The sequence below is a fragment of the Lycorma delicatula genome, chromosome 7 (assembly GCF_047948215.1).
Source record: "Lycorma delicatula isolate Av1 chromosome 7, ASM4794821v1, whole genome shotgun sequence".
NCBI lineage: Eukaryota > Metazoa > Arthropoda > Insecta > Hemiptera > Fulgoridae > Lycorma > Lycorma delicatula.
The window spans coordinates 60690018-60703217 of NC_134461.1; the positions used below are offsets into that span (position 1 = coordinate 60690018).

The 13200-nt window shown below is 27.4% G+C and overlaps 1 protein-coding gene across 3 annotated transcripts in view; it reads right to left on the reverse strand.

The window, feature by feature from the left end:
* The window catches only part of LOC142328128 (GTPase-activating Rap/Ran-GAP domain-like protein 3), a 514058-nt gene that overhangs the window by 134560 nt on the left and 366298 nt on the right, over positions 1–13200 (reverse strand). For all 3 annotated transcript variants that reach the window (XM_075371663.1, XM_075371662.1, XM_075371661.1), the window contains exon 5: positions 9479–9565. In XM_075371663.1, coding sequence (XP_075227778.1) covers positions 9479–9565 — 87 coding nt within the window. The remainder of the gene's footprint in view (positions 1–9478; positions 9566–13200) is intronic.

Here is a 13200-nt window from a genome sequence, read left to right on the forward strand (position 1 = left end):
AAAAATTAGAAATTGTTCTCTTCTTCATCGCACTAATAATCAGGTCGATTTCTTTGTATACGGTTTCATTAATGGGAATTCGCCAGAACCTACTGGTAATATTTGTTTTAACAAATTATGATGATTCTGGGATCTGTTTTAATTAAGCGGTCCGTTTTAGCTTCATTTTTAATCTGAAAGTAGTTTATTCTGGGAGAACAACTGTTTTTTAGAGATGAATTTTGGAGTGTATTGAAAGGCATTTTTTATTGCAGGTCTGCCAAGTTAAACCTTGCGCATTTCTATTTTGGAGATTCTGTTTTGCCAGATGGATCTTTCTTTTAATTTGCATTAAATGATTTCCCCTAAGTATTTAAATTGTTTAAATATTTTTTTTACAAAAGAAAAGCAAAGAATCAAAACAAATACAAGAAAACTTAAATCAACGCCATTTTGAAAGAAAGAAATCTTGAATGAAGAAGTAATTGAAAAGTATACTGAACCAATGTTGTTTACAAATTTACTACTGTAAAGCTTAGAAACATTGATTATAGATATTAATAGGCTACTTATGTTACTAAATAACGATGTAGTACTAATGATAATGTTTTAAATTTAACAATTATAATTACGTTAAAAATCAAGAAGGAAAGGAGAAAATTTCCATTGCTTCTTTACGGATATTTAAGACACATTTGATTCTTCGATCGGAAAAGCAATTTTTTGTGTTATTTGTTTGCATATATCGGCAAATTTTCTGAAGTTTCACAAAGTTTGTATTGAAATTTAGAAGTTACCGTATGGAAATAATTGGATAATAGGGAATAGAAAGGAAGCCCGAAAGAACCAGAAAGAAGCCTAAAACAAGTGTGTTTATTATTTTCGCTATTACTTCCTTGTACGAACTAAAGGAAGTATTGTTATCGCGAAAAATTTCGGTTTTCAGATTTCAACCGAAATATCCAATTTGACTAGTTTCGGCGTGACATCTGTACGTACGTATGCATCTCGAATAATTAAAAAACGATTAGCCGTAGAATATGAAAATTTTTGGATTTAGGACTCTTGTAACATCGAGTTGAACAACCATTCTGATTGCAATCGACTGGACCAAAAGTGTCCAAAAAAGCCCAAAATCCCCAAAAAATTGATTTTAAAATTTTTCTTAACTGCAGTAATAAGCCCTCATTGAGAGCTTTTCAACAATATATCATAAGTGGTAATTATTTTCTCAGAGTTATAACCAAATGAAATATTTGGATCTTACAAGGGGAAGACAGTTCGAATTCGACTTCATATACGTATACTTTTTTTTTTTAATTTAAATATATTGATTTATTAAAAATTATTATCCTCCGAGTGTAAAAAAATAAAAATAAATAATAAGTCAATAACAATAGAAAAAAATTATGAATTTATTTTAATAAAAAATACTTACTTTATTTTAGTGAAATAAAATGTTATACTTTACATTTTAATTCAAAAAATTTTACAATCAGAGGTTAATAATTAATTATTAATAAGTCAATATATTTAAATTAAAATATATATATATTCCAACCGATGTGTGCATGGTTATGGATCCGACACGTTCTCACTTACATCACTACTTGAGCGACGTGAAAACAAAAAAATATATAAACTAATACAAAATGGTGACACGGACACCACAAAAAAAAAAATGTGATGCAATGTGGTGTCCACCACAATGCAATTGCGTAACTGTTCACTTAAAAAAACTGGAGGATCGTATCTCACTTTCAAATGAAATAAGTTTAAATGAAGTGCATCAAAAAATGTGTCTATGTAATTTAATAAGCGTACAAGGAAGTCATGTGGCGTCCACATCGGATTTTTTTCCTTTATATTTAAACAATAAACGTGAGGATTTCGGGGAAATCCTCACGTTTTAGCCGGTGTTGCGATATTTGGTCTATGAAGACGATATAGTTATTGGTAAAAGAATAACTCCGTAAATAACAAAAAAAATGATAGACAATTTAAGTAAATATTTTTAAGTAAATATTTCAAATTATGGAGTTTACCATTAAATTTAGGTGAGTCAAAGGTAGTGATTTTTAAAAGGAGGTGATATTGAAATGATTAGAAGAAAAATATTGATACTGTTAATTCAAGTATTTAGGAGTTTGATTGACACCGAGGTTCTTTTTGGTTAGATATAAAAGGATACAAGATAATATTGAGGGGCTATAAATATTATCCAGAATTTATTAAAAATTAATAATATCCCAGTAGGTGTCAAAATGAAGGTATTTAAGACTCTTGAGGGCAATTACGGGATATACAGTGCAGATATGTGGATTCATCCATTTTTAGGCAGTAAATAGTGTGTCCTTTTTTTTATTAAGGAGCTTTTCTTTCAAAATAGTAATCCAGATTAATACAGTATATTTTGTTGAAAATTATTATATATTTTTGTACAACTGAGTTGCATTGTAAGTATCACTTGAAATACAACTAGTAATATATTTATATTATATAATATATTTGTGGATTCCTATAAATATTTTTAAGAAGATAATAAAAGCATAAATAGTATGCAAAATTATAGAAATACTTCGTCAAACAATGCTTAAAATTTTGAATAACATAAAATTTTTGAAGATTAGGATTTGTTAGGAGTGAGTTTATTAATCTGATTATAAAAATATGAAATTTATATTAAATTGAATGGGGAGGCACTGAATATAAATTTTAATGTTGATAGGGTTGAGGAGTACATTTATGTTTAATATGTAATAGATTAGAGATCAATTATATTTGCCACTGTATAGCGATTTGTCTGGCGTTTCAAATTTTAGGATTAACTGGTTACGGTCAGTAAAATTAAATAAGAGGACGAAAATAACGGGCCCATCTCCATTGCGGAGTAGTAGCATCTCCGCCTTTCATTTAGCAGTCACGGATTCGAATACCGAACAGGCATGCTATTTTTCATTCGATACAAATTTCAATCTTCTGTAAGGTTACATCAATAAAGCTTTAAAAGATCTCTAACGAAGAAAAATTTACGACTACCTAAACGATCATAAATAATACCAATTAAATAAAAAAGACCAGAAGAAACGAACCCATGAGCAATTATAAAGGAAATAAACTCAATCAATCTTAAACCAGTTATAGTAAATAAACCACAAATAACCAAGCTCATATGACAAATAGAAGGATAAGACGAAACAAAAAAAATTAAAAACAATTAATTAAAGAGCTTTTCTTGTCAAAAAAAGAAAATTAATCTAGATTATATAGCATATTATGTTTAAAATTAATAAATATTTATGTACAAATTCATTTCAAGTGATACTTAAAATGCAACTCAGTAATATATTGTGGGTTGACAATTTCTAACTCAATTTTAGTTGACGGGATTGTAATAAATACTAAGGTGATTTCGGGAATTGTAGTTCAGATTAATTCATTAGTGAATTAATTCATCAGTCGAAACAGAAAAAAAGAATTTGTCTAAATTGTTTAATATTAGAGCTTTGTATAATTATTAAAAATATGAATTATAATTTTAAATTAATTACTAAAGATGAAAATTAAAGTAAGCTGATAATTCTGATTACTTAGTTAAAGATAGATTTTATTATATTATTTGATAATACGAGTAATTACAGTGTGGTATGACCTAATAATTCGTTTATTTTTTAAATATTAATTTTTATTTTTAATACTTGCTTTAATAGTTCTATAATTTATATATACAAGTAAAACGTTGTGTTGTACGTAGAAGTATAATAGTTTTAAATAATTGGCTATTTAATTTAAGACTACTCAAAGACTACTCCCTTTCTTTTAAATCAATGAAATATATTACATACGAGTACAGTCAAAATGATATGTTCGACAAATGTCGTTTTGAATATAGACATATAGTGCATCTTTTATTTTATAAATACTTTACATTCATGAAATATGACAACATAAAACGAAAAATGAATATTTCTGACAATAATAATTTCATTGATACCAAAATAAGAGAATATTATTTGAATAGAAAAAAACTAAGTAAATTCACGTATAAAAACATGATGTCTGACATCTAAACACATTGAGACTTTTTCAGATGACATATGAAAATAAAAAGAAAACATGTTACATGATGTTTTTCTAACATTTCAATTCAATTTTACCTACTTTTATATATATATATATATACTTGTATGTATGAAACATTTTCTTATTGAAATACTACTAATAACCAATTAAATCTACAAAAACAATTTGAAGTCTGAACATAGTGTTTTGTAATTAGTATTTTATTTTTTATATGAATAGACAACGTTTTTTATGTTAAGCAATTTTATTATGTAGTATTGCTTCATAAATAAATAAGTACAGAAGAAAGTCATGTTCAGGATGGGGCTGATTGTTCGCTACTGTTTCGTTGTAAATCCATTAGTTAAATCCATTTCTTAATTCAGTTAACTGTTTTATATTTATAACTATCAAAAAAAAAATAACGCATACTAATACAGTCAAACAAATCGGTCAAACATACGAGAGTTTTTTATCATGTCATTCGTTCATCCAATTTTTTAATCTTTCAAAATCGTAATTTAAATCTACAATTATTTTCACCATTGCTATTAAAAATTTATTTGTAATATAATTATTATAAATCATGCCTTTACACCTATTTTTAAGCTAATAAATAATATTATTCAGATATATTGAGATTTTAATATTCATTATAAATGTTCTTCAGGAGGAATTTCGTGAATTTCTTATTTTGAATTTTTGCTCTCTGGATATATGTATTAAGTCTGAAGAACTCCACAACAATAAAAAAAATAGCTGATTATCGAACTGCAAGCTTTATATTTTGCAAAAAAAATATATTTACTAAAGAAATAATGATTGAATACATTATTATACACCAAATTCTGTAATGTTGATTTGATTTATTAAATTAGATGTTAATTCAATAAATATAAATAATTATCAAAGTTTTAAATATTAAAATTGGATCAAATAATCATTTGTAAAAAATTCTGATTGATATACGAGATACGGTCGACTTTTCTAACTCAAATAAACCGTCACAGTTTGGGACGTAGACTGTAATATACTAAATAATTTTAAACTATAAATTTATGTTATTTAAGTAAGCAATTAATTCTTCTAAATACTAATGAAATTAGAACCCAAACAATTTGATATAAAACCAATACTGCCCTATAATTTAAAATAGTCAAAAATACTAAAAGTAAGTGTGGAAATATTTTTTACTTGCAAAATATATTAGTTAAATGGTCGTTTGTCACATAAAAAAATATCCATACATCAAACCAAGAGAAAAATATTTATGAATATAGCCTTATATATATATATATATATATATATATATATAAGACGATTGTTGACGTCTATATGCCTACAAGCGCCCATGATGATGATGAGGTAGAGTGTGTATACGAAGAGATTGATGAAGCAATTAAACACGTAAAAGGAGATGAAAATTTAATAATAGTTGGAGATTGGAATGCAAGCATTGGAAAAGGCAAGGAAGGAAATATAGTGGGTGAATACGGGCTGGGCAAAAGGAATGAAAGAGGGGACCGACTTATAAAGTTTTGCACGAAGCATAATTTAGTAATTGCCAACACCCAATTTAAAAATCATAATAGAAGAATATACACTTGGAAAAAGCCAGGCGATACTGCAAGGTATCAGATAGATTATATCATGGTTAAGCAAAGATTTAGAAATCAACTCGTTGACTGCAAAACTTAAACTGGAGCAGACATTGATAACGACCATAATTTGGTGATAATGAAATGTAGATTGGGGTTTAAAAACCTGAAGAAAAGGTGTCAGATGAATCGGTGGAATTTAGAGAAGCTTGAGGAAGAGGAGGAAAAGAAGATTTTTGAGGAGGACATCGCAAGAGGTCCGAGTAAAAAAGATAAGATGAAAATGTAGAAGAAGAATGGGAGAATGTTAAAAAGGAAATTCTTAAATCAGCAGAAGCAAACTTAGGCGGATTAGGAGAACTGGTAGAAAACCTTGGGTTTCAGACGATATATTGCAGCTGATGGATGAACGTAGAAAATATAAGAATGCTAGTGATGAAGAAAGTAAAAGGAACTATCGGCAATTAAGAAATGCTATAAACAGGAAATGCAAACTGGCGAAAGAAGAGTGAATTAAAGAAAAGGGTTCAGAAGTGGAAAGAGAAATGAACATTGGTAAAATAGACGAAGCATACAGGAAAGTTAAGGAAAATTTTGGGGTACATAAATTAAAATCTAATAATGTGTTAAACAAAGATGGTACACCAATATATAATACGAAAGGTAAAGTCGAAAGATGGGTGGAATATATTGAAGAATTATATGGAGGAAATGAATTAGAAAATGGTGTTATAGAGGAAGTTGGAAGGAGGATGAAATGGGAGAAACAATACTGAGATCTGAATTTATGAGAGCATTAAAAGATTTAAATAGCAGAAAGGCTCCTGGAATAGACGGAATACCTGTAGAATTACTGCGCAGTGCAGGTGAGGAAGCGATTGATAGATTATACAAACTGGTGTGTAATATTTATGAAAAAGGGGAATTTCCGTCAGACTTCAAAAAAAGTGTTATAGTAATGATACAAAAGAAAGCAGGGGCAGATAAATGTGAAGAATATAGAACAATTAGTTTAACTAGTCGTGCATCGAGAGTGGAAGAAGTGTTAGGAGAAGACCAATTTAGTTTCAGGAAAAGTATAGGGACAAGGGAAGCAATTTTAGGCCTCAGATTAATAGTAGAAGGAAGATTAAAGAAAAACAAACCAACATACTTGGCGTTTATAGAGCTAGAAAAGGCATTCTATAACGTAGACTAAAATAAAATGTTCAGCATTTTAAAAAAATTAGGGTTCAAATACAGATATAGAATTGGAGATATTCTATATCTCCAAGTAAGCGACTGGAATAGTCGCTTTAATATTGGAAGGACAGGTAGAAGGAAAAAATTGTGTAGTCAGGCCACTTTTGGAATATGTAAATCAAATTGTTAGGGATGTAGGATGTAGAGGATATACTGAAATGAAACGACTAGCACTAGATAGGGAATCTTGGAGAGCTGCATCAAACCAGTCAAATGACTGAAGACAAAAATATATACATATATATATGTTAAAATTTTTATTTTTATTTGTAGTATACATTCCGTTTTATTTAGGGTTGATAAGTAAAGCAATTAATAACAATCTTATTTTTTTGTGTTTGATAGAATCTAAATTTTACTGAATATGATATATATTCAATATGATAAAGCAAAATAACTTAAAGTTAAATTTATAAATGATTTTAATAAGATGTACATATATTAATCAAAATTTTAACTATATTTTAAATACTGAAAAATTATTCCTTTTGGCTGATTTAAAATGTTAATTTCTCTAAATTTTCCGTGAAGTACGGTAAATTCTATTCATTAGTTTTCTTCTTGGGAGAAATCTGATAAATCCTAAAACAACCATACCATTAGAGAAATAGAATTGGTAGAATAACTCTTCGTAAACTTTTCGATTTATTTGTTGAATTATGTACTTTCTACAAGTTATAAATATGAAAACAGAAAACTTAAAGCTATAAATCTTGAGATTAGTTAAAGTAACTTTCACTAATATTTATTTCAATGTCTTGAATAATTATTAAAAGATAGGTTAGTAATTTTAATCTAAAATTTGATTAAAATAATCCAACATATTGTTAAAAGTTATTTGACCTATTTCTTCATGTTATTAGAATTAATTTTCTTTTTTTAGTCCATTTTACTCCAGACGGATCTAAAAGCAGGAGCTAGGAAGAGGCAGTTCAAATAGGGATAAGTGGCAGAACAATAAAAAACCAATGCGTCAATTTTAATGTAAAGTTTATAAATATATTTCTTTACACAATAGGGCATAATAGATAAAATTGAAAACCATCTAACAAGATAAGAACAAAAAATAAATTTACGTATGAAAGTAAAATTTCATCAAGTCCATAAAACTAGCAATTTTATAAAACATTATCATACTATTATAATAAGGAAATGAAAAGCAAAAAAAGAACAATAAAAATAGATACAATGAATAATTTAAAGTGATCATTTGGTATAAATCAGATAATTAGAAATAATAATAATAAAGTATAAAATAAAAAGCCTGGCTCCCTCTAAAGAAAACAAAAAGAAGCAAATTACAAATACCTAGGAATTCTTTAGGTGAATAAAATCAAACACAAAAAAGCAAAAGCCAGAATAAGCAAGGAGTACATAAGGAAAATTAGAGCAGTATTAAAATCAAGAATAATGACAGTTATGCCTTGCACCCACAAAGTGACACTGACAAACTGTACTTGCCTAGGAATGAAAGGTTGAGTAGGAATGATTTAAATGCAGTAATCGGTAGAGGAAGAAAAGCGAGTAGGAATATATTGAAGGAAGTGAGGAAAGAATATACTGAAGGAAGTCAAGAGCAATGTTTGAAGGAAGCCTTCAAAGAAGGGATTCTAAAAGGTGAACAAAGTAAGAAAGCATACGAGTCGGTCAAATGATGAAACGCAGAACAGAAAGATGACTAAATAAACTATTGCACGGCCAGTAAATTAACAACATCCAAGAGGATATAAACAGCAGCGAAATGTGGCAGTGTCTAAAGCAAGGAAAGTTGAAACGGAAGCCTTATAATAGCAGCAAAGACTAAGCACTGCGAACTAATAACATCAAAGCCAAAATTGATAAGACCCAGAATGAGAGCAAATATCGACTGAACAAAAAGGCTGAGGAGACAATTGAACAACTAATTTGCAGCTGCAAGAAGATCACATAAACGGACTGTTTTGAGGGGACTAATAACGTATTCACTATCATTTATTGGCACTTACGCAAGAAGAATGGAATAGAAATAAACAAAAAGTGCTGGGAACAGCAGCCACACAAAATAGTTGAAAATAACCAGGTGAAGACCCTCTGGGACTTAGAATTAAAAAATTATTACTGTAGTTAGTAAACTGGCTCTTGGTATACAATACACCAAACATCACTGTAGCTCAAGAAAAACGCGTTTGGATAGTATATATCACTATCCCGGTGATCGTCAGCTCCAAGGAAAAGTAATTGAAAAAATAACTCGATACAAGGAGTTAAAAATAGAAATCTAATTACTACGGAAAAAGAAGACCACTGTAATACCAATATTAATAGGCGTCCTATTAACTTTACCAACATACCTCCAAAAGAACCGTTATTAATTGGCCTACAAAATGTAACAAGATCGCAATTGCAGAAAGCAGCACTTCTCGTAACTGCTCACATAATACGACGACTATACATTTGTGATTCCTAAGTCCCTGGTTAGGACTCGTGTCCCAAAGTTTTAAAATCGGGTCAAATAATTTGATTATACATAGTAATGTAAAATAATAATAATATAATAAAAATAGTTAATTATATAAATAATAATAATAAAATTGTAATTATTCATTTTTAATAATTACCTCCTCTTTTTCTCCAAGAGAATCTCCATTCTCCACTCTGAAACGTCGACTTTGAATTTCGTTTCCATGAGCTTCAACTTGGGGCAACTGGAAAAAAAAAATGGATATGTAAAGGTAAAATAAAGCAAAGAGTAAATTTTTATAGTTTTTATATACACACCCACCAATTTTTTTTCTAATTCAGCCTATCTATTTTTTCCGTTATTTTTCTTTTCTCCTCATGTCCTGTCTGAGTAACTATTACGGGCGTTCCCGGTTTTACTGTTGAATATTCTCAAGACATTCTTGCTGAACGATTTTATAAGTGGTAGTGATAGTTGATGAGAGTAGTGTACGTGATGTATTTATTACTTCCATTCATGTTTATTCATAAATAAATATTTTATATTTATATACTGGAAACATATAGTAAAACATAAAAGAGAAGAATTTTCACATTTTTTATTAGCTACTACTAAAGAGAATTTAATTTTATTATTATTATTTTTAATGCGATAAAATAATAAATAAAATAACTTTAGGTCTTTTAATGGTATAGTTTTCTTGCAGTTAAATTTTTCTATCTACCATACACTTTTAGTATATGATTATTATTAAATTTAGTAATAAAAATTCAGGATTTTATCGTAAAATTGGCATGAAAAAAAATTTGTTCTGAATTTTCTTTCACAGATATGACACTGTTTTATCCAGCTTCAGGGTATAAAAAAAGGTACATTATAAGAAGCTTCAGTGTAATGTACGCGTAATTATCTCAGACAATTATTTTTATTTTAAGGTTAATTTAAAAATAAAAATCGTTAATTTATGTATCTACTTATTTACAGTTTTTAATTATATGTTTTTTTGATATTTTTTCTTTCTGTAGATTATAGACAATTACAATATGGTTAATTAAATGGCAGATAAGATGAGCGACAAATACATAAAACATTTCACATATCACTGCGTTCCTTCTTTAAGTATTCACGTGCAAGTACCTTAGAAAAATGAGAGATTATTATAATAAAGCATTTTGAGGGAGATGAAGTTTTATTGCTGTTGTTACAAAAGATCTTTGTTCTATCCTTTCATGAACCTCACAAAAGATTTTTTTCTAACGTCCTGATTTGAAGTAAAATAGTTAGTACATTTGACTGTAAAATACAATTTTATAATAATTGTGTTCTAAAATATATTGTCTTCTATTCAAGAGATTTTTTGTTTTAGTGTATTAGAAGTAAAGAAAGGACGGCATCAATGATGGTCTCTTTTGTACAAGGTGATGAGACAAATTTATACATAAAAAAATAGCAACATTATACCTTTTCGATGAATTTTAAAAAGCTTAATAATTGTCATTATAAGATAAATATTTTTTTTTTAAATCTAATTTTATTCCCCAATAATTTTTATTTTTATACAGAAAAAACTGAAGGGAAACTAAGGAAGAAAATTACCCCGTTTTGACTACTTTTTAACTTTATTCGTCTTTACTACTATGCAAAATCTGAAAAAAAACCTAAAATTATACTTTATTAACAAACTAAAACTTAATATTTTTCATTATTATCGCCAAATTTGGTCGTTATGAGACAAACAGTTTTCCAATTATTTTTATTTTCCAAATAATTTCAATATCAGTTAGGCATAATATTTTTAGTTTTAAAAATCAAGAAAAGAAACTAGTATATTCATTTAAAAGAAAATAAAACAATTTATATCACCATATCAATTCGTAATTGAAATAACTGATATTTGGAAATTGGCCAATAAATGGAAAACTGTTGATTCAAATTTGATAATGACTATGACACAATATTAGCAATTAAGGAATACTTTTTAGAATTTTTTTATGAACTTTTACTGAGGCTTTAATTCATGTTTTGTTAATAAAGAGTACTATTCTTTAATTTTCCTTGACTTTTATTTGAAGAAAAATCTCAGTAATGAAAATAAATTGCGTAGTTTAATGAAAAAAGAATGGGGGAATAAAACGAAAACTAACTAATTTTTACCGGCATTGCAAAGCGAGTTATTAAGCTTTAAACAAGAACTTTATAACCGTAGTATGAATTGAATTTATCTAAGATTAATTTTTTTTTTTTTGAAAACGGAGTATTTATGAAACTACCAACTTGGCAGACGACTATTAAAATAATTGTCAACAAGAAATAAATGATAAAATAAAAAATAAAAATGATTGTAAAATCTTATAAAAAATATACACATATATATATACAAAATTGTAACAATAAAAATTTCATATCTTTTCCACTACTAGATTAAATAATTTGTTTATTTACTTTTTATTGACATATAATTGGAAAAAAAATATCAAAATGCCATCGTTTGTGTTTATTTTTATTTCAACATGAAAAATCTAGTTTATAATTTTATATAACAAAATAAACTTCTTAACACTATAAAAAAATATTTAATATTTCAATTCGACTTGTAGAAGTTCAATAAAACGTTTAGGAAAACTTAATAATTTGAATTTGTCAATAATAAATCTGATAAATTATTAGAAAGACGGGCTGGGGAAAACGGAAGGTTAACTATTTTAATAATGTAATTATTATTTACGATTCATCTCGTAGTCAGTATTAACTATTCGATTAGTTTATTTAACTTATCCATCAACAACAGTTGTTGAACTCATTTATTTGTTAGTCAATATCAATGAAGTATACGGTAGGCTATATATCGATGCATATACTCGTATATGTAGATAGAAACAGCCGTGAGGTATCTTGGTTACACTATTTAAACAATAGTTTTTAACTAGAACAAATGTAGTTAAATAATATAAATGCATATAATAATTCACTGACCGTACAATTTATAAACGACATGAAATTTATACACATACAAAATCGATTCTATCGACTGTTCTGAACCAATCAGTAAAAACTAAAGCATTATATTTAATATGAAATTAAATTTCAGATAAAAAATTAACACACATATAAAATGAGAGAAAAGAAATGAAACTCATCCGGGACCACTTTTCCGTTTGGATTTTTTTCAATTTAAGTAGTTCTGGTCTGTTGATCCATATATATAAAACAGCAGGTACATTCATTATACGAACAAGTGATGCAGATGTTAATAGAGTCCCGAATTAAGAAAGCTGCACTATATATATATCAATCACCTTAATCCCATAATCAGACGCTACTTAAAAATAAAAAAAAAGTAAAACATACAAAGCTGTAGGAAAAACTAGTTCTAAATTTATATGTTAAACGGAAAAAAAATTATGTGAAGATTTTCAGTAGGAAGAAAATATTAGACTACTCTTTCTACGTAAACTCTTTACCAGGTTTGAAACTACATCCTGCTTGACTTTCCTTTTATATAAAAAATCTGATGTGGACATAATATGACTTCCTTTTACGTATATTAAATTACATATACACATTTTTGCTGCACTTCACTTAAACTTATTTCATTTGAAAGTAAGATACGATTTTCCAATTATTTAATAAAAGTGAACAGTTACGTTACTGCTAAAATATTATTTTTTATTAACATCAAATATTTATACAATTATTAATTAAATAATATTACCTGAAATACTAGGTTAGAGTAAAAGTCCCTTGATTACTCTTTCTAATTTTATTTCACATTTTTTTTTTTATTTTTATTATCAATGAAGTATTATTAATTATATATTTTTTTTTTTACATTCAGGGGTAAATAATTAATTATTAAATCAATATATGTAAATTGAAAAA